At 43.3% G+C, this 23,234-nt stretch overlaps 1 protein-coding gene across 4 annotated transcripts in view; it reads left to right on the top strand.

Moving 5' to 3' along the window:
- ntrk3a (neurotrophic tyrosine kinase, receptor, type 3a) overlaps positions 1–23,234 on the top strand; it is a 263,032-nt gene that overhangs the window by 138,379 nt on the left and 101,419 nt on the right. For 2 of the 4 annotated variants that reach the window (XM_055934471.1, XM_055934469.1), the window contains exons 9-11: positions 737–751; positions 1,898–1,953; positions 2,556–2,658. In XM_055934471.1, coding sequence (XP_055790446.1) covers positions 737–751; positions 1,898–1,953; positions 2,556–2,658 — 174 coding nt within the window. The remainder of the gene's footprint in view (positions 1–736; positions 752–1,897; positions 1,954–2,555; positions 2,659–23,234) is intronic. The other 2 variants (XM_055934470.1, XM_055934472.1) reach the window with 1 other exon arrangement.

The following is a 23,234-nucleotide window of genomic DNA, read 5'->3' on the forward strand; positions in this document are numbered from 1 at the left end:
GCTCTCAACTGTCTGAGTTCATGAAGGACCCGAAGACAGGGGAAGCACCCGCAAACTTGCCTGTTTTTATATTTGACCATAGAGTTTGCTAGAGGGAATGTGACCAATAAAATGTGATTTGACCTCTGCTTTAATTTACATAGCCCATTTGGAATGTAACATTATTTTTAATCTCACAAAGTTTCCTGTCAACTGTGGCCTATAATTAGTGCCAAACTCGACCCTAGGAAAAGTATTACATTACCAGTGTCTTCCTTAAAATGTTAATCGAAATATTAACTGAAAATAAATCAATATTTATAATCTATCAATATTCATGCTATAACCATTTGCAATTTAAAAACATTTGATTATACTGTATGAGAGACAGTGTCTGCCAAAACATTATTTGTGTGTTTTGGTGCTGCCTTTTACATATACTGAAACACCAGAAAGAAGTTTCACATCACTCTCTTAAAAACACAATGATTCAGATTGAAGAACCACTTTGGTTGTTTCAGACTACTTCCGTTCTGTTTTGAAATCCGTTCAGTGTATCGTAACACTTTCATCGCGTTTACATTCAAACACCTGCACTACTTGTCATGGTTTTACTACGCAATGATGGTGTTTTGAGTCTTTCTATTTTAACAGTGGAGAGTGAAAGCGGTGTTCTTCTTTGAACATGCCCTGTGCATATATACACACTGGTTGAACACGCCACTGATGACTCCTCTTCTGTCTTCTTTTCCCACAGATTATGGTGATTATGGTAAGTGATCTTAGAAGACAGTCAACAAGAAATAGTACCATGACATAAATAGTACCATGACTTGAATAGTACCATGACATGCAAGAACCTGGAAGTCTCTAGCTCAAACACACAGATTAAACTGAAACAAAAGGTGATTAAAACAACTCTAGGGGGGTTATGGTAAGTGATTTTTCTTCTCAGACAGTCAACAAGAAATAGTACCAGGAAATATGTAAATAGCACTGACGTAAATAGTACCATGACATCTATTTAATAAGCAGAGCAACAAAAAGGTCATGGGAGCTTACATTTGATGTCATTTTAATCTTCTGATATTCACTACCCTAATTCCAAAATGTTGTTGCCACCATATACTGCCTACATTAGCTGGGTAAGACTTAAGGTTACAGCTAGACACCTCTATCATTGGAGGACCAACAGGCTCATTTAGTCTTTAATCTGTTCTAATTTAGGAGGTAAATGTAGAGGCAAGCACAGCCACTGACCTTCATCCCCAGGCCCTCAAATTGACATCATGCCAGAGCTTCATTGGGATTTTCCACGCATAATAAATCCTGAACGCGTAAGGGAAAGAGTGACAGATTGTTACTGTCAGGGCTCAAAATTATGTTGGATGAGTCCACTTGGTGGTAGGAAGGCAGGAAGGGGCCGGGCAGGACAGACGGACTCATCAGAAACACCCGGCGCTGTTCTGTTCTGTTCCGCTACACCACATTGCTTCGCACCGCGGCCTGTTAGCAGAGAGCATGATGGGAGGGCAACCCAGGGGCATTAGTGTCTCCATAGAAGTGGATACAGATGAGAGACTTGAAAAGGTCTCATTGTATCAGAAATGGAACGAGATCTGTGAAGGGCAACAACCCAACTGACTCTACACAGTTTACAAAGCATTAAGCATAACATCAGTTAGCTGCAAGAAATGTGTGCTGTGATTCTTTGATCTGGTACACACTGTAGGTCATACCCACCCTTCTCCCCTCCCATCATGGATTCCAACTCTTTATTTGCATCTCTATGCCTATGGCTAGTTGTTCAGAATGATTGTGTAGACTGCATGTTAGGTATTCAGGATATACTGCACATGTAACTGTCGGTTGCCTGTCAGTACTTTCATAAATAGTGTTTATTTTGTCTTCATCACAGGGACTCCAACACCGACCATCACAGTAACACACAGGCCTGAGGAGGACACATTCGGGGTGAGTTTGAGAACACTGTGGTGCTCAACTAAGTGGCTTTTCTAATCTAGTGGAGATACAACCTGTATACAGAACATCAACTTCTTCTTCTTTTTCCTGGGAACAACAACTAAAAAGAGGCTTTAGTTTGAGCTGTTTTAATCCATTTCTTTTCTTTTTCACTCCCTCGCCTTGTAGCTCGCTCCTATCTGCCTTTTCCTTTTTGCCCACTGTGTTTAACAACTTCTTAAAAATGTAATTTCGCTCATCTTTGTGCTGTAATTTACTGGATGGAGATTATTTCCTCATTTGAAGGTTTTAATGGGGAAGAGAGCAGTGACATGGGAGGAGAGACGACGTCCAATTGTTTGGAGGTCCTAATTATACCGTATGACGGTTTTTCAGTATAACTTCATTTTGGGCTTCTCCTTTTTGATTTCTCTTTGTTTTGTTATTGCCAGCGGAGAATGTATAAAGGCCGTTTTCAGTAAAACATTACTAATCCAGTTTTCACAAGCCCTGCATTTACTGTAGGCTTCGTGACTGTTGGCTATTCAGGTTTTTGGAGGTATATCTTTATTGTGAGACTTACTCTCACTAAGCCCTGTCTTGTCGTCTTCCAGGTGTCTATTGCTGTGGGCCTGGCCGGATTTGCCTGTGTCCTTCTTGTTGTCCTGTTTGTTCTCATCAACAAATATGGCCGACGTTCGAAGTTTGGAATGAAAGGTAAGAAACACCCAGTATTCTTCTGAAAGGAAGTTATCATTTAGACATTGTTTTCTTAGGTAGTGCCTCAGCTGCCAAAATAAGACATTGTATAGACTTTGTGTTTCTTTATCCCTTTCATGCCAAATACCTTGTTCTGTTATCTTTCTACGACATCCACCTGTGGTATTTACATTTTTTCAGAATTTCTGGGGACCCTATTTTTTTCCAAAGCATTTCTCTCAACCACACCCTACCCCAAATCTATTGACACAACCTTAAAAAAACTGCTAGATTTAGATATTTACATCAACAAATAACCTTTAATTTATTTCTCTTATGAAAATGAAAATAAACCAATAAATACATTTATTCAATAAAATTGTATTTTTCAAATTAACTCTCAAAAATGTTTATATATTGGCTCATGATCATTATATTTTGGGGGGAGCGACCGCATAGCATTTCCCCTGGTGACCCCACTTGGGGTCATAACCCCGACCCCAATGGGGGTTGCGACCCTGACTTTGAATACCACTGCCATAAACTGTATACACAGTCCACTTTCTCATCTGTATACAGCACACAACAGTATCGCTACTTACACTTTATTTGATCTAGTGCTTGTCTTGGTATGTGGGCCGGCAGGCGGAGGTGGGGGTAATGCTTGCCATATTGCAGATTTGATCCCTGTGAAGAATGAGTTTGCAGTAGTGTCAGTAATGCCAACCAATTCCAAATATGGCTCAGTGCAGCCTAAGCTTATATTTTTTGAATCACGTCCAAGCACTACTTATCACTGTCTTCTGGTGGCTGATGCAGCTGGTTCCGCTGTGTAGCGTGTTGGGCTTGGTGCTTTCTCTGACTGCAGCAGGCGGGGGTGATGGTGATGCAGTAGTAGTAACCACCCCTCTCTCGGCTTCATGTCCCTTCCCCTGGAACAGCCCTGTCTCAGGTATTGGCTCTGCTGCTGTTATAAACTGTATGACAGTGTTTACAGTGTTTCAGGTAACACCTGCCGGCTTTGGCTGATGGTTGTGCATTGCCTGGTGCCATTTTGTGTAGACATAGCTTAGGAGGATTTAGACAACCTCTCTCGGTCTCTCTTGCTCTCTTTCTTTCCCCAGTCTCTCTCTCTCTTTTTTTCTTTCCCCAGTCTCTCTCTCTCTCTCTCTCTTTCCCCAGTCTCTCTCTCTCTCTCTCTCTCTCTCTCTCTCTCTCTCTCTCTCTCTCTCTCTCTCTCTCTCTCTCTCTCTCTCTCTCTCTCTCTCTCTCTCTCTCTCTCTCTCTCTCTCTCTCTCTCTCTCTCTCTCTCTCTCTCTCTCTCTTTCTTTCCCCAGTCTCTCTCTTTCTTTCTCTCTCTCTCTCTCTCTCTCTCTCTCTCTCTCTCTCTCTCTCTCTCTCTCCAGTCTCTCTCTCCCCAGTCTCACTCTCTCTCTCTCCCTCCCCAGTCAGTCTCTCTCTCTCTCTCCCCAGTCAGTCAGTCAGTCACTCTCTCTCCTCAGTCAGCCACTCTCTCTCCTCAGTCAGTCACTCTCTCTCCTCAGTCAGTCACTCTCTCTTCTCAGTCAGTCACTCTCTCTTCTCAGTCAGTCACTCTCTCCCCTCAGTCAGTCACTCTCTCCCCTCAGTTAGTCAGTCACTCTCCTCAGTCTCTCTCTCTCCCCAGTCTCACTCTCTCTCTCTCCCTCCCCAGTCAGTCTCTCTCTCTTTCTCCCCAGTCAGTCAGTCAGTCAGTCAGTCTCTCTCCTCAGTCAGTCAGTCAGTCACTCTCTCTTCTCAGTCAGTCACTCTTTCTCTCTCCTCAGTCAGTCAGTCAGTCAGTCAGTCAGTCAGTCAGTCAGTCACTCTTTCTCCCAAGTCAGTCAGTCAGTCAGTCTCTCTCCTCAGTCAGTCAGTCAGTCACTCTCTCTTCTCAGTCAGTCAGTCTTTCTCTCTCCTCAGTCAGTCAGTCAGTCAGTCAGTCAGTCAGTCAGTCAGTCAGTCAGTCACTCTCCTCAGTCTCTCTCTCTCTCCTGTCTCTCTCTCTCCTCAGTCTCTCTACTCTCCTTCGTCTCTCTCTCTCCTCAGTCTCTCTCTCTCTCTCTCTCTCTCTCTCTCTCTCTCTCTCTCTCTCTCGCTCTCCTCAGTCAGTCAGTCAGTCACTCTCCTCAGACTCTCTCTCTCTCTCTCCTCAGTCAGTCAGTCACTCTCTCCAGTCAATCAGTCAATCAATCAGTCAGTCAGACAGACACTCTCTCTCTCCCTCTCTCTCCTACAGATAATGACATCACAACTCACATTAGAATATGCCATGCATTGGACATTTGTGTGTAAGCATGTCCCAATTATGGAATTGCTGCCACAATCACACACATATCAAAGGGATGTTTAATGCATTGCTTTTCTCCCTTACGTCCGTCTGGAGGCCTGTGGTATTGTATTTGTCTTTCATCATCAAGTGGAAAGTAATCAGTCCCTGTATCTGATGTTAACAACATTAGAATACCCCCAGGCCTCCCAATGAAGCCTGTAGTTCTCTAATGAATGCATAGACCACTAGCTGACTGCTTGCCTTGGCACTTTGCCGTCTCCATTGACTTTCTCTTTTTCACTCCTGTTCCCACGGGGGATATTTTTTTCTCCTCCTCCTGGCTCTATCCCCCCCCTCCATATCTTCTCTTCCCCTGCCCCCTTCCTCTGTGTTTCCTCTCCTCTGTTTGACAACAACAGAAAGCTCTATCAATCCTTTTTAACCAAGGTAATTCAAAGCAGATTAAGCTGATAACATCATCGGATGTGGAATTAAAAAAAGTTAATGGAAGGAAGAGAGATTGAGATAGTTGCAGACGTTGGAAGGCAAAGTGCTGTCGGTAAAGGTACTGCAGGAGTGAGGGAGCAGCCGGTTAAACCCGTTCCGGCTGCTTTACTCTCCAGCTGTTTACATGCAGACACACAATGTCTCCTAGTTCCGCTGCTCTGCATGCATCCCCAGGCCTCGTTCTCTCTCGCACAGACACATCCTGGCTGCATACAGTCCATTTGGCAACCGTGAGCAAAGGGGAGTCTTGAGGGTTCGCTTGGGTGTCATTTACCTTTAAATGGTTTGTCTGATTAGGAGTCCTCATATGTCCCCGGTTAGCTGGGTCGTCTGATTGGGAGTCCTCATATGTCCCCGGTTAGCCGTGAGACGTGACTGCCAACAGCCCAGCACCATGCCACTCCCCCCTGTGTGAATACAGGGTATTAGAGAAAGGAAGGCAGGAACAGAATCAGCCATTCTCCTTGAGTCTCTGAGCATGTCTGCCATGTTGTTGTTACTATGGTAATTCTGGCTGATTGGCATGTGGTATTAGGACTGGAAGGAGAGCAAGGAAGCTCACAAATGTGCTTTGGCATGTTTTTTATGCCCTGGAATTAAGAAAGAGCCTTTGGAATGCCGACTGACTTCGGGAGGAGAATAGTCTGGCAATGAAAAGCATTCATTGTGTCACCCTTGAGAAGTTTATTTTCTTCTTCAAACCCCCCCCCCCCCCCCCCCCCCCCCCCACCACCCAAACAGTGGTCCTTTCTGTTCCAGTGTCCTGCTAGAGTGTTGAGGAAACCTGTTTGTAGACAAAGTATTGAGACTTCATTTCCTTCTTTTGGTGGCGGTCCAGTGGAATGAATGAATGAGAGTTGTTCATATGAAGTGAAGCGTTAATGACAGTAATCTACTCATGTGGTGACTGAAAGGCCATCCCAGAGAAGTAACTGAAAGCTTGGCTAATACAACATCTTAACAACATTACAACCCAACACTGTTTTGTAAAGGAGTCCTTTTTTGCAGGTGCGTTTATATGCCCACAGTTTATATGGCGCTAAAGCAGCAATCTCTATTTGGTCTCGTGTGCTCTGTGTCTAGTTGTGTGGCTGGTCGTAGCTGATAGGCCTGTTTGGTGTGAGCTGCTTGTCCATACCATCTCAGTCTTATCAGGACTCCCCCTGCATGGCAATGTAAGACCAGACTGCAGGGCATATTTAAAAATACCCTCTCCTTTAAGTTGATTCTCATTCCACCATAGCAGTGGTTCTCTCTCTCTAGTGTTAAACTTTCTCCGAGGGCTCACTGTGAGATCCCATTATTACTGTCTTAAATCTGACAGCAGGACCTTCACACTGATAGGAGAGGACTTCTTACTTTTTACTTCAGAGAACAAAAGGAGTGTGTGTGTGTGTGTGTGTGTGTGTGTGTGTGTGTGTGTGTGTGTGTGTGTGTGTGTGTGTGTGTGTGTGTGTGTGTGTGTGTGTGTGTGTGTGTGTGTGTGTGTGTGTGTGTGTGTGTGTGTGTGTGTGTGTGTGTGTGTGTGTGTGTGTGTGTGTGTGTGTGTGTGTGTGTGTGTGTGTGTGTGTGTGTGTGTGTGTGTGTGTGTGTGTGTGTGTGTGTGTGTGTGTGTGTGTGTGTGTGTGTGTGTGTGTGTGTGTGTGTGTGTGTGTGTGTGTGTGTGTGTGTGTGTGTGTGTGTGTGTGTGTGTGTGTGTGTGTGTGTGTGTGTGTGTGTGTGTGTGTGTGTGTGTGTGCGTGCGTGTGTTTCTCGCACGAATGTACTAGAGGCTGGAGTACTGGTGAACTTGACAGCACACACAGCTGAGTCATCTGTCCCACACCCTTTATGTCCTGGGATAAATCTGACAAGGCCTTTTCCTATGGACGTTTGTTTTATTGGCCCACTTTCATGGCTTGGCCAAGAGCATAATTCATCAATCAGACAGCCGTCCTGTAACTGACATTACTACATAAACTCACAGCATTGCTATTTGGACTGCACCGCTCCTGGACTATACAGTGGATCTTTCTACATACAGACATCAAAGTGAATATCTGATCTTCACAACACCTCTCAGGAGGATGAATGACATTTAACATCAATGAAAAGATTTTACATTGTGTTACAATTCCACCACTTTAGAGAGCGTGAGTTTAATCAGGACATTTTTTAAGCATGCAGAATTGATGCTCTGAAATACTGCTATTAGTTTCTCAGTCTTTGTCCTTTTTGAATGCTTAGGTAAAATGTACTGTAGATTGTTTTGTTTGGTAACAATGGCTATTCACTGACGTTCTTACCTTCATTACTGCCACATTGACACCAATGTGTTGCATCAATAACATGCTAAAGCCTGTAATTATTCAACAATGGAAATGTTGCTTTGCCCAATATATGCCAGCCAGAAAATGTTCAATATGCTAATGAGACTGTTGACCTCACTAGAAATAATAAAACACGCTTGCTTGATTATCCCTCTCCAGTTAAATATGTTATTTATTCAATACTTGTGTTGTGGTTAAAAGGAAATAATCTAGCAATTCACATTTACAAAGACCCTTTTTTCTTCACTGTGTCTTTACATCGCTCTACTCCACCTGGGCAAGAGCATCAAAACAACGGCATTATTTAAGTCTACAATTGTTGCTGCAAATTGTTAGGGACTGATTTCAAACAACTAGTGCCACCCCTGCATAAAATGACAGTCATTTAATATCCCATACAATCTATTTGAGCTGTATTCACTGTTGGTTTGGAGAATTCCCACAGACTCCCCACCTCTCTAAATTGCTTCGAGTCCATATTTATTTTGCCCGGGGGTTGAACCTGCAGAAGGCCTTCAGCTCTGTAGAGTGGTGCTGTAATACCCAGATTAAACTCCAGGCTGGCGACGCCGTGACATGTTGTACTCCATCGGATTGATTTACTCACATCTCAGGCCTGAACGCTAGGCTACAGTACACTGCAGCACACCTTCTGGATGATGTTTAGGTTTTTCCTTCCTCCCCAGAGTGCTTGATTGATTTCTAAGCGCAGTTATCTGGTTATAATTACAGGTTTTGTGAGAGGCACAATGAACAAGAGATGGGGAGAGGGATGCCTTGAGTGGCCTCATTTGTTTCCATTGACAGAGTGGTAACCGGTGATCGATTGTAGATGCCAGGGCTGTAGCAACCACCTCCAACCTCTCTCTCTCTCTCTCTCTGTATGTCTATCTGAACAGCCTGGAGAGTCAATGTGTTGTGCTGTAATGATTCACACTTTAGTGGCTGCTGGCTTCGCTATAACCTATTGGATTTTCATTTACAACTAGATAGTTGTGCATAGCTGTGCTTTTTCTGTACAGAGTGTGATAGAAAAGTCTGTTAATTATTGTGGATGTGGAATCACAATTCATGACCTAGGTATTAGGGTATGATTAATATATGCATGGATCACGTGAACATGCTTTTCCTGAGCAGTCCATGTTATAGAGGGCAGCATAGACCCAACAGATGCAACTATTCAGAGACCTTTATAACCTGTAATTTGCACTAAAAGGCAACTAACTAAATGGATGGTAAGTATTTCTTACTGACAGGATGCACAGGACCAGTTCGTGTTGTTACTGTATTTTCCTTTGTGCCACTCAAGCCATCCCAGAACCATCCACCCCCGTGCCAATGTAATGTTTCTGGGAGCTGGTGCTGTTAAGGAGTTTGACCTTCTGCCTGTAGGGCATGCACAGATTCATCTGGTGATACGGAGTTTGAAAAACTCAGAAAATGAGGCTTTTAAAGAAAACGGGCTCGGACAGTGGACAAATGATTTCATTAGGCATCTGTGAGTCCACTTCTTCCCACAACAAATTCCCTGCGAAAAGGGGAAATTGAATTTTCGTTCTGAAGCAATGGTCCTTTATCTATATTCAATCTTATTTGATGTCCAGACAGCTTTAAGTGATGTCTGACTTTAAAACCACAAGATGTAATGTAATTTACCTTATGGGATTATTCATGAAATATGTTCAATTTGTTTAGAATAATGGAGATTATTAGAGGTCCAGCTTGCTCTTATATAGTGGGTCTGTTCTCAACAGATGGGGTCTTAGCAACACAAACAGGGGTCTCCCTAGCTGCACACCCTGAAATCCATGAATCCCTATAGCACGGTCTGATTTCCATCCACAAAACCCACTGTATCCTACGACTAGTGGCCTGTGTGGGCCTGTCACTCAGTGTCACAGTGGTTCGAGGCTGGTTGTACAGCATTTGATTGGAAGAAGTCACGATGGCTTTAACAGCGTTGTCTTTTGCCCCTGTCTATTTCGAGAGCACCTCCGAGCCCTCTTCACTGGATCCACTGCTGGACCAGAGGAGCACCTGTCTGCAGAGCGAGCTGGTGTGCGTGTCAGTGTACAGAAACAGACAGGGCTGCTGGAGAGGGGAAGCGACTGGCGAGGGGAGCGAGACAGCGGATTAAGTCCTGACACTCATACTAGTGCTGTGTCTTGTCCATCGGTGACTAACTGAGCTTTTTCAGGCCTGAGTGCCCTGCAGCAACCCTACCTTCGTCCCTCCACCGTGCAGCTCAGCTCTTTGCTCCTGTCTGCTCTCGTTGTCCTCACTCTCTGCCCTCCCCCCTGACATCCCCCGTCCCATGTCTGTCACAAGGGTTTCCCTTTCTCTTTGCAACACTACCTGTGTACCGCCGAAGGGCGATTAGCACACACCAGTGAAGCAAAGTACATCATTCATGACTGGCTGGGTTTTGGCCACGCCACTGCAGAGTCTGAGGGGAACTGCTTAGAATGCTATCGTCCTACATCACTGGAATACATGACTGTGGATTATTCAAACAGCTCTGTGTAAGGCATACCAATGATCCACTGGCTTGTGAAATACAAGTAGAATACTTTTTTTGTTACAAGTGTCACACACTTCATTTTAAACATGGCTATTAGCTACCCACGTACATACCTACATGCTCTTTCAAATGGCTATCCTTGGTTTCATGCGGAGATAAAATGATAGAAGGTATTGTGGTAACATGATGGTGAACACGTGCAGTCAAATATATATGTATATATATGTGTTAGTATTTATTTGTATATTGTGCCTTTTTGCTTTATTCTCATACTCATTGCTCAGTTAATTAGAATTAAGTTAACCCAGTACTCAAGTTAGGCACTACGTCAAGTGATTTATTATATCCTATTTTAAGTCTGGCTTTGCCAACCTTCTCAGACTGTAGGAGGAAGGAGGGTTTGTGGCAGGTATTTCCTTTGGAATACCTGTTTATACACCTGGCTTAAGGCAGCTTATCAGAGTTAAAGGTGGCATCCCCATCATCTCAACAACATGCCCTGGCAGTTTAAGCTCCCTTGAAATGGTTTAGAGGGGATTGAACAGTGCCGCCCTCTCTCTCCCCCATTGCCCCAGATCGTTCCCTCCCATCTGCCATCACTTTTCTGTGCCATGGATAAAAACAAAACAGGAGTCCTCAACACCCTCGTTACTTATTTATCCCAGTTAAAGATGCATGAGAGACGCCCTGGAGATGCTGGCCCTCCTCCACTGTCCCTGTCCTAGAAATAGCCGAGAGTCAGTCAACTAGCTGAGGCACCGACCAACCAGGGCATTGCTCCATAATCACTAGAGCAGCAGACACAGGGCCATATGAAAAGAGGCCAGCGTTGAAGCTTTAGGGTCCTGCTCTGTTTGCTGGGTGGGAAGCCACTGCCAGCCCCCATGCCAGCCCCCAGCAGACTGGCTGGGAATGTGTTGGCAGTGGTACCTCTGAAGCCTACCTACCTACTCCTTCCAAAACATACACTACCTCGCTACATCTCACTCAATCCATACAGCTTAATATAGCCCTGCCCGGATGCACATTCTGTAAATAGGACCTTAGCAAGAAAGAAAACCAGTATGTGGACTACAGGGGAGGACGGCTCATGATAATGACTGGAACAGCGTGAATGGAATGGCATCAAACACATGGAAACCATGTGTTTGGTGTATTTGACACTATTCCACTCATTCCGCTCCAGTAATTCCCACGAGCCTGTCCTCCCCAATTAAGGTGCCACCAACCTCCTGTGGTGGACTGGAGAATGTGTGTTATTTTTTACACACACAACTCCATACTGAAAACTCCGTACCACGGGAATAATATGCAGTAATACATGTTGATATGACATGATGTCTGGGCTCTCCATTCACTTAAAAGTCTTTACACTCGGAAGAAGTGACAATGTAATGGCCATATAAGAGGATTTAGCATTAATTCTCCGCCCCTTATTAGTGGTGTATTAGTCAATTTAACTCTCTAATGCTCCACATTGCATCTAATTCCAAATGAATTTAGCTCCCATCAAAGAAAGAGAATGATGTGCTTCACATACAGCAGACAAGGCCATGGGCCATAGGATGTTGGTTTGCTGTGCACAGAATCCTGGCTGGGTTTTCAACGACCTTGTCCTAGAGAAATATAGCATATACAGTAGTACAGTATAAAGCATAACATGGAAAACAGCCATGCCAGTTCCCTGTAGGAAAACAGCCTGGCTGGGTGTTCATTACCATTCAATTGCTCATTTAAAGATATACATAATTATGGACCTCTTAAATTTATGTTTAAACACTTTCTTGTTCTGAAAAACAGCCATGTAGTGCAGTATACCCCGTGCTCTAAAGACTGTTTCCCCTGGTCTGTTCTGAAAGGCAGTAGGATCTGGAGAGAGAACCTATGGGACAGAACATCAGTTCTGGAAATTCAAAGCTTTTTGTTGTTGTTGAATTTTTAACATCCAATATCTGGTTATGGTAAAATGTTTAATTTATTTAGCTGACTACATATGAAGAAAGCATGTATTTCACGCTAGATATGAAGAAAACACATAGTGAAGTCTATGAATTAAATATGGTTAACAATCCGACCTCATTTGATTCTGTTGTTTTTGTCAGTTTAAGAGAGAAAGCGTTTTTAAGAGGTGAAAGTTGCCAAGCGCATTTTCAATGGCATGCTAAAACCAAAACCCAGTCACTTTGAAACTGAAAATGGAACAAAAGTATGGAAAATCAATTATAGAGTGATTCCCCTTGTTCTCAGCACCAAAGTAACAAAGTAAAAGGCTTTTTCTCTATTGGAAACATGTCCAGACGGAGTGAGAAGCTGAGAGCTTTAGATGCTCTTCAAACAGAGAAGGGAATAGACAGATGAAGGCCCTTGTCCCACACCACTCAGGCCCTCTCATCTAGAGAGATCTGAAAGACTCACTGTGGACATCTCCAAGTCAGACATGGGACACTCATACGGACTGGTCTTCATCACTGAGTGTTTGTCCGAAGACAACTTTGAACTGCTAATGGCGAAAAAGAAAAGTTTTGTTACATTTTCTTATTCATACTGGATCAGAGGTTTTTCAGATTTTCTTGTATTTGCTTTAAAATGGTCCCTTGGCTTTTCCCAGTCTTGTCTTTCTGCAGCCACTTGCAACCAGTAAAGGATTTGAGACAAATCAGAGTATTTAAATCAAATCATCAAATTATATAAATATAAATAAATCATTAATTAATGGGATGTATAGACATTATGGACAGTATATGGATAGAATATGTAATATATCTGAAGAATACGTAGGATAGAATAGCGTACAGCAATAGTTAAATAGGATAGGCCTTGACTAGAATACAGTATATACTGTGCATACTGTATGAAGTGGGTAAAACATTATCAAAGCGACCGGTGTTCCTTTATTAAAGTGACCAGTGTTCCATGGCTATGTACATAGAGCAGCAGCCTCTAAGGTGCATGGTTGAGTAACTGGGTGGTAGTCGGCTAGTAACAGTGACTAAAGTTTAGAGCAGGGTACTGGGCGGAGGCCGGCTAGCGGTGACTATTTTACAGTCTGATGGTCTGGAGATACAGTAGAAGCTGTTTTTCAGTCTCTCTGTCCCACCTGTACTGACCTCACCTTCGGGATGGTAGTGGGGTGAACAGGCTGTGGCTTAGGTTACAGAGGTCCTTGATGATCTTTTTAGCATCCTGTGACACCGGGTGCTGTAGATGTCCTGGAGGGCAGGTAATGTGCCCCTGGTGATGCGTTGGGAAGACAGCATCACCCTCTGGAGAGCCCTGCGGTTGTGGACGGTGCAGTTGCCACACCAGGTGGTGATACAGCCCGACAGGATGCTCTCAATGATGCATCTGTAGAAGTTTTAGGTGACAAGCCAAATTTCTTCAGCCTCCTGAAGTTGAAGAGGCGCTATTGTGCCTTCTTCACCACACTGTCTGTGAGGTTGGACCATTTCAGATTGTCAGTGATGTGTACGCCAAGGAACTTGACGTTTTTCACCTTCTCCACTGCGGCCCTATTGGTGTGGATGTGGGCATGCTCTCTCTGTTGTCTCCTGAAGTCCACGACCAGCTCCTTCGTTTTGTTGATACTGAGGGAGAGGTTATTTTCCTGGCACCACTCCACCAGGGCCCTCATCTTCTCTCTGTAGTCTCATCATTGTTGGTTACCAGGCCTACCACTGTTGTGTCATTTGCAAACTTGATGATTGAGTTGGAGACATACATGGCCGCACAGTCATGGGTGAACTGGCAGTAGACAGGAGGGGGCTGAGCACGCACTCTTGTGTGGCCCCTGTGTTGAGGATCAGCGTAGTGGAGGTGTTGTTGCCTACCTTCACCACCTGGGGGAGGCCCTTCAGGAAGTCCAGGACCCAGTTGCACATGGCGGGGTTCAGACCTAGGGCCCCAAGCTTAATGATGAGCTTGGAGGGTACTATGGTGTTGAAGGCTGAGCTGTAGTCAATGAACAGCATTCTTACATAGGTATTCCTCTTATCCAGATACGGTAGGGCAGTGTGCAGTGTGATGGTGATTGCGTCATCCGTGTATCTGTTGGGGCAGTATGCAAATTGCAGTGGTCTAAGGTGTCGGGTAAGGTGATATAATTCTTAACTAGCCTCTCAAAGCACTTCATGATGACAGAAGTGAGTGTTACGGGGTGATAGTAATTTACATTAGTTCAGTTACCTTCACTTTCTTGGGTACAGGAACAATGGTGGACATCTTAAAGCAAGTGCGGACAGCAGACTGAGATAGAGAAATATTGAATATGTTCGTAAACACTCCAGCCAGCTGGTCTGCTCATGCTCTGAGGGCACGGCTGGAGTTGCCGCCTGGGCCAGCAGCCTTGTGAGGGTTAACACACTTAAATGTCGTATTCAAGTCGGCCACGGAGAACGAGAGCTCACAGTCATCGGAAGCAGCGGTGGCTCTCGTCCAAGTTTAGCTTGTCCGGTAGCAAGACGTTGGTGTCCACGCTGTGTCTGTTTTTCCCTTTAAATTCCGTGATTTTCTAGGGTTCCTGCCACATACGTCTTGTGTTGGAGCCGTTGGAGTCTATGTACTGACGTTTTGCCTGTTTGATTGCCTTACGGAGTGCATAAATGGACTGTTTGTACTTGACCATATTCCTTGTCACCTTGCTGTGGTTAAATTAAGTGGTGCACACTTTCAGTTTTGCTCGAATGCTGTCATCTATCCACATTTTTTGGTTTGGATAGGTTTTAAGCCTGAAGAACAACCAAATTACTCAACATCCAAATGTTGTACGTGGAGGAAGTGTTGCCAAGTGCACTGTGAAATGTTTTGGAAAGTTTTAATGGAACAACCTTCAATCTTGATCCAATCTCTTTCATATTGACTGTAATTCATGCAGATATGATCCAAACACTGGATACTAAAGAAAAGTGAATATCTGTGATCACTCACTCAGAGTGAGAGATCTAAATTCTGAAACCAGATGGTTGTTATGTTTAACTGGGTGATTTCCAGTTTACTGTTAAAATAATACAGACAAAAAAAGAACTGTTCTGCCATACCTCCTATGAAGTAATGTAGCTTGACGGTTTATTTTGGTTGACCTAAACAGGTCAGTGAGTATGTACACAGGAGTTGTATGGGACACAAGTTTAAAACGGAACAGAAGTTCATCAAGCATTCCCCTTTGATTTAAAACATTGTTTTGCAGTTCTGATGAATTTCTCAGCTCGTCAGAAAAATGTCAAAATCTTAATGTAAATGTATATTTTCTTCAGTTTATCATACCACGGTCATCAACAATTCAGGAATTTTAACCACTTTTTAAAATGGACATACATCTATAATTTCAAAGTTCATTGAATTACACATAATTTAAAAACACTTTTCATAGAGAATGTAACAAACTGGACTGTACGTAGTAACTTACTTTGAAGAGATGGTGATTGGGTCTAAATAGGTGTTTGGCGTTTGGTAGTCTTAATTCAGTGTACTTTAACTGCCATTTCCCGAAAGTCGGACTCTTCCCACAAACCATCTAATTTTCCTCAACATCAGAAGCATCTACATTTACCAAATGTTGTATGGTTATCCTTAGATATATTCTCAAGACTTGCCCAGAGTGACCGGGAAAATCAATTACTAATACTCTTAAATATTTTTCTTCAACTCGCAATCTATGGATTCTATTCGATAGAATCAAATTGCATGTTAAACATCACAGCATATTTGAAAGATATATGGTGCGTAGAAATCCAAAGAGGGTGGCCAGCAGAGATAGGTGGGATGGGCTGAGGTTGGGATGTGGAATTGGAGACAAATGGGAGTGGAATTAGTTTATTTTTCGTGGGGGGGTGCAGCAGCTCTTGGGGTGCAGCAGCTCTCGGGGTACTGTGTGTGTGAGGGGGTGGGTGTCTTGGAGGGCTGGGGGCCTGGCGGTTGGAATCTTGGGCTGGTGGCTGATGGGTCACTGGTTCTGGTCCCTGTTTTTGACCTTGTTGGAGATCTGTCGACGCTGGTTGCTTCTGTGGGTCGCTCTGTATGGGAGTCTGTTAGATAACTAATGTGATGTACTATAGATGTTGAGCGGCTGCACTGAAAGTAGATTGTATGTTTTAAATATTCAATACAAAAAAAAAAAATTAAGACTTGCCCCGAGGAAATTGCTGATATGTTGTGAAGGTTTTATTCTAGATGAAATTTTCCAAAAATGCATTTATGTCATTTAGTATTTTACAGATAGAAATAAAGAAAATAAAGATGAAAAAAGGTATTTACTTATCCACAATCTGCTCTGAGTAAGTCCGGTCCTGGAGTGTCTTAAAAAAATGATACCAACATATTTACGCTGACTTAACCCATTTAATCCCATCAATCCCATCAAAAACACTTTTGCACTTTACAGGCTCTAGAGAAGTTCAAGTTGTACATATCAACAAATAAGTCTTATATGATGCTTTATTAAGATGTCTAGTATGATTTAGAGAAGTTTCATATGATTTCTCAAAATGGCCACAAGTCCACATGTTTTCAAATTCCAAGTTGTAATTTCAGAGAGGAATTTGAAACCAGAAGTCTGTATTCAACAGCTTAAAAATAACAAATTCATTGTTGAAATAAGAAAATATTTTCTTTGTAAATATAAATGTTTAAAGGTCAAGTTTACTTTTTGAATACATTGAATCCATGATGCTCGTGGTATATGAAAATATCTTAGCGATCACATTTGTGACCAATGGGAAATGGGTGTAAGGATACAAAAAACTAATTTAGGTAATGGGTCTGGATTGATGTCTATTGACCATTCAAATCCTTAATACAATATAATAATAAAAATGTCATACAAAAAAGTATTATATTTGTATCAACACTGAACAAATATAAACACAACATGTAAAGTGTTGTCCCCATGTTTCATGAGCTGAATTAAAAGATCCCAGAAATGTTCTGTGCACAAAAAACGTATTTCTCTCAAATGATGTGCACAAAAATGTTTACATCCCTGTTACTGAGCATTTCTCCTTTCTCAAGATAATCCATCCACCTGACAGGTGTGGCATATCAAGAAGCTGATTAAACAGCATGATCATTACACAGATGCACCTGCTGGGGACAATAAAAGGCCACTCTAAAATGTGCAGTTTTGTCACACAACACAAGGCTACAGATGTCTCAAGTTTTGAGGTAGAGTGCAATTGGCATACTGCAGGAATGTCCACCAGAGCTGTTGCCAGAAAATGTAATGTTAATTTCTCTACCAAAAGCCGCCTTCAATGTTGTTTAAGAGAATTTGGCAGTATGTCCAACCGGTCTCACAACCACAGACCACGTGTATGGCATCGTGTGGGCAAGCGGTTTACTGATGTCAACATTGTGAACAGAGTGCCCCATGGTGGTGGTGGGGTTATGGTATGGGCAGGCATAAGCTACAGACAATGAACACAATTGCATTTTATCTATGTAAATTTGAATGCACAAAGATACTGTGATGAGATTATGAGGCCCATTGTCATGCCATTCATCCGCCGCCATCACCTCATGTTTCAGCATGATAATGCAGCCCCCATGTCACAATGATCTGTACATAATTCCTGGAAGCTGAAAATGTCCCAGTTCTTCCATGGCCTGCATACTCAGACATGTCACCAATTGAGCATGTTTGGGATTTACCAATGTGCTATCGTGCAACTGATTGTTGAGAGAGCTCCACTTTAAAACAAATAGATTAACTGTTGCTATCACAGTTATAGCTATTTTACACAGATTCCACGTCACAAATCACAATACGTTGCCAAATTACGTCGATTCAACCAGTTTGTGCCCAGTGGGTTGGCACTCTGACTGGTTGGCTGTGGCTATGTTCTCTGGACAAAGCCACTGGAGAGCCAGAAGAGCTATCTCCCTCCCTCCCCGGGGCTAAGCATTAATGAGAGGAAAAGCCTCTCAATGTTTCATGAGGGGCCTTTTCATTTTTAAGGAGTCGAGAGTAATTGTTGTGTAATCACAACGCGCTTGTCTTAATTATTTATCCGGATGGTGTTTGAGGATGGAGGCAGTGCAGACAGAGCAGGATGGAGAGAAGAGGTATGGATGGAGTGGGCCGCGGTGGATGTCACAGTAATGGTGGGGATAGACACAACCTGGATCTGAAGTGTGTTTAAATAGCCACTTCCTCACGACCATAGTTAACATTGAGGGTCCATCCTTATCACTGGATACTGGTAGGCACTGCTAGGCATTGAGAAATAGACTCATTTTGTTCCAACCTAACAGTTATTTCACTGGGCTTTCAATGGTTTTCCTATTAACGCTGAACGGATGGTCTGTGTATGGTCTGTTATCTGACATTATGGAACAACCATTGGAGATGTTCTGTCTTTACAGAACATCTAATCGTCAATCTACCCACCACGCCTCCCATTGGAATATAAATAAGGCCTTTTTCTGTGAATATGTGGAATCGTTACACTTGTAGATAAAGTTTGTGTAACTTTCAAGAAAATATTTTGAGTCATTCCAAAGCACCATTTTCATAAATGGAACACAGTGGTAATGACAAATCTAGTGGAAGCTGTTTGTTCCACATATCCTGTATTCTGCCAATGACAGCTTGCATAAGTGATGTGTTGGAACACTACTTTAGTCCATTGTTCATCATGTTCTTCACATAAAGAAGATCGAGAGACAAACGCTAAATTGCTGAACATAATTTTCCCAAGAAAGTTCTAAATAAATATATTGTGTGTGTGTACACAGTGATTTAGAGTGACATAACAGACAGAGACAGCATCACTCTCATCCTCCTCTCTCTCTCCACGCAGTAAGTCTCCTGTCAATAACGTGGGGGCTCGTGTTCTGCTGTCAGTAGCGGCGCTCCACAACGGCACCACTTTAGTTGTTTGTTTGTATTTGTTCCTATTAAGTCGCCGGGGAAGTAAAGCTCTCCTCTCGGCTTCCACCTCGCCCAGGGGAGCAGCTAGTGCTGAGGAGAGCAAAACAAACAAGCCAGCCTTCTGTCAGCCACCTTACGCAGGCAGCCAGACTGCAGCCCCCCCCCCCCCCCCCCCCCCCCCCTCTGGCTGGTGGGCGGCCTTTCAGATCCACTCCCCAACTCCCAATCAGACCCAGACAGGAAGGCCCAGAGTACACAGAGAGGAAGGCCGGAGGTGCTGCTGATCTAAACTGGAGCATGGATGGAGGATGAAGGTAGAACATACACTCTCTAAAGGGCTTGCTGGCATCTACCCATAGGCGCACGAGCCTCATTTAGACGACTGCACAGTCAGGCATAAACACACAGAACATACAGTGCATTCGGAAAGTATTCAGACCCCTTCACTTTTTCCACATTTTGTTACATCACAGTCTTATTCTTCATCAATCTACACACAACATCCCATAATGACAAGGCGAAAAGAGGTTTTTAGAAATTGTTGCAAATTTATAAAGAATAAAAAACTGAAATACCTTATTGACATAAGTATTCAGACCCTTTGCTATGAGACTAGAAATTGAGCTCAGGTGCATCCTGTTTCCATTGATCACCCTTGAGATGTTTCTTCAACTTGATTGGAGTCCACCTGTGGTAAATTCAATTGATTGAACAGGATTTGGAAAGGCACACACCTGTCTATATAAGGTTCCACAATTGACAGTGCATGTCAGAGCAAAAACCAAGCCATGAGGAAAGGAATTGTCCGTAGAGCTCCGAGACAGGATTGTGTCGAGGCACAGATCTGGGGAAGAGTACCAAAACATTTTTGCAGCAGTGAATTTCCCTAAGAACACAGTGGCCTCCATCATTCTTGAAGAAGTTTGGAACCACCAATACTCTTCCTAGAGCTGGCCACCCAGGATTCGGGGGTGAACCCGATGGTCACTGACAGAGCTCCAGAGTTCCAGAGTCCCTATGTGGAGCTGAGAGAACCTTCCAGAAGGACAACCATCTCTGCAGCACTCAACCAATCAGGCCTTTATGGTAGAGGGGCCAGACGGAACCCACTCCTCAGTAAAAGGCACATGACAGCTCGCTTGGAGTTTGCCAAAAGGCACCTAACGGACTCTCAGACCATCAAAACAAGATTCTCTGGTCTGATGAAACCAAGATTGAACTCTTTGGCCTGAATGCCAAAGAGTGTTTGGAGGTAACCAGGCACCATCCCTACGGTGAAGTATGGTGGAGGCAGCATCATGCTGTGTGGATGTTTTTCAGCGGCAGGGACTGAGAGAATAGTCAGTTGAGGGAAAGATGAACGGAGCAAAGTACAGAGAGATCCTTGATGAAAACCTGGTCCAGAGCCCTCAGGACCACGGCCGGGGCGAAGGTTCACCTTCCAACAGGACAATGACCCTAAGCACACAGCCAAGACAATGCAAGAGTGGCTTCGGGACAAGTCTCTGAATGTCCTTGAGTGGCCAAGCCAGAGCCCAGACTTGAACATCTCTGGAGAGCTGAAAATAGCTGTTCAGTGACGCTCCCCATCCAACCTGACAGAGCTTGAGAGGATCTGCAGGGAAGAATGGGAGAAACTCCCCAAATATAGCTGTGCCAAGCTTGTAGCATCATACCCATGAAGACTCGAGGCTATAATCACTGCCAATGGTGCTTCAAAAAAGTGCAGAGTAAAGAGTCTGAATACTTATGTAAATGTGTATTTCAGTATTTATATTTGTAATATATTTCTAAAAACCTGTTTTTGTTTTGTCATTATGTGGTATTGTGTGTAGATTGAGGGATCCATTTTAGAATAAGGTTCTAACGTAATAAAAAGTGAGAACAATCAAGGGGTCTGAATACTTTCCGAATACACTGTACAAACATACACATTCACTCACATATGCAGACACAGACGCAAACAAAATTATAAACAGTATCCAATTAAGAAGGCATGTGTTACTACAGCGTAGGAAGAGTCATGAAAATGAACATTTAATAGTCTGGCAGTCACCTGTGAAGTGCAGCTTGTTTGCCTATAACAACCCTGATGTGGTCACCCATATTAAAGATATACAGTATTATAAACTGGGTGATTCAAGCCCTGAATGATGATTGGCTGACAGCCACAGTTTATCAGACCATATACCACAGGTATGACAAAGCATTTATTTTACTGCTCTAATTACATTGGTAACCAGTTTATAATAGCAATAAACCACAGGGGTTTGTGGTATATGGCCAATATACCATGGCTAAGAGCTGTATCCAGGCACTCCGTGTTGCGTCGTGCTCATGAACAGCCCTATTGGCCATATACCATATACTGCTTTGTTCAGGGGCAGAACAACGGATTTTTACCTTGTCAGCTCAGGGATTCGATCTTGCAACCTTTCAGTTACTAGTCCAACGCTCTAACCACTAGGTTACTGCAGGCTGTAACTCATCCATCAGATGATTTTCTATAGGATCTCATTATTCAGATGACCCCTTCGACAGTGAAGCTGTAGGTCTATAGACTCGAGCCCTTTTCTCTCTTGAATTACAATGTCAGAGCCCCGTGGATATGTGTAGATCCCATTGGCTGTTTTACCTCACTCACATCGAATTATCATCAATTCCCCCCCTTTGTTTTTTGATGAGTCACAGCACATATTCCTGTGTGACACATATTGAGCCCCTCTTCTATGAAGTCAAAACATGACATTTGTCATTCTCAGTAGTGACAGGTACAATTGTAACTGAAGAAGATAAATAGATTGGTTTGTAAGAGGTTTGAGCTGAAGGTCAGTTGTCATCTGGAGCGGTGAGGCATGTCCGTTTCACACATACCCTTTTATCAGTCACGCACACACACACACACATCTTTCAATCAGAGCATTGCAGAAACAAAAACAGACAGACAAACTGACAGAAATCTCAGAAAATCAAACATTTCATGGCCTGGAGTTAACCATCAAAGGTATGCCTACCTCCCACTGTCACCCAACATTTGTAGGGGGAAATTATTCCCCTCTTCAACTCCGACTTGTTTACCTATTTACAGAGGAAATCTTGTCTAATTCCTGTCTTAATTCTCTCATGCACCAGACTAGCAGACAGACAAAACAATCACATCATTCAGGCAATCACATTCTCTCTAAAAAAAATGTACAGCCATTAGCGTGAGTTACGCTTGACAGAGAGAGAAGCATTCTTCAAACTCCTTGGAGACACCTTTCACAGAGAAGCAGCAGAGACCTGGGCCTAGTTTCTACCAACATGCACCATGAAGAAGTTACATACAGTTCATAACAGTAGCGTCTTACTCAGGCTCATGTAGGGTCTAGATTTAACTGAAAAGGTTTGTGGTGTTAGGATGGATTCTCGCTGGCTTTCTGACAGTCTGATTGTCTGCATTATATTTGAGGCAAAGGGAGCCTAGTGCTGAGGAGGGTGATTGGAGTGGTTTACTGTATCAGTGATGTACAGGGTTCCCCAACGGTTATTTTTTTGTATTGTTATTTTAATTTTGGAAATCTGTTCCAAAGTATTCCCATGTATAATAGAGATGCATCTTATGTATGCAACAGTGCCTCTTCAACCTCAGGAGGCTGAAAAAATGTGTCTTGGCCCCCCGAGAAATGGTCTGTTTAGTCCGCTACCATCTAGAAGGTACAGGTACAGGTGCATCAAAGAGACAGTACAGAGACAGTACAGGTGCATCAAAGCTGGGACAGAGAGTGAAAAACAGTTTCTATCTCCAGGCCATCAGACTGTTAAATAATCACCACTAGCCAGCCTCCTCCCAGTACCCTGCCCTGAACATTAGTCACTGTTACTAGCCGGCTACCACCCGTACTCAACCCTGCACCTTAGAGACTACTGCCCTATGTACATAGTCATTGAACACTGGTCACGTTTTAATAATGGAACACAGGTCACTTTAATAATGTTTACATACTGTTTTACCCACTTCATATGTATATACTGTAGTCTAGTCAAGGCTCATCCTATATAACTACTGCTGTACACACCTTTTCTATTCATATACTGTGTCACACCCTGACCATAGATTGCTTT

Source organism: Salvelinus fontinalis, chromosome 9, assembly GCF_029448725.1.
Source record: "Salvelinus fontinalis isolate EN_2023a chromosome 9, ASM2944872v1, whole genome shotgun sequence".
In the NCBI taxonomy this organism is placed as follows: domain Eukaryota; kingdom Metazoa; phylum Chordata; class Actinopteri; order Salmoniformes; family Salmonidae; genus Salvelinus; species Salvelinus fontinalis.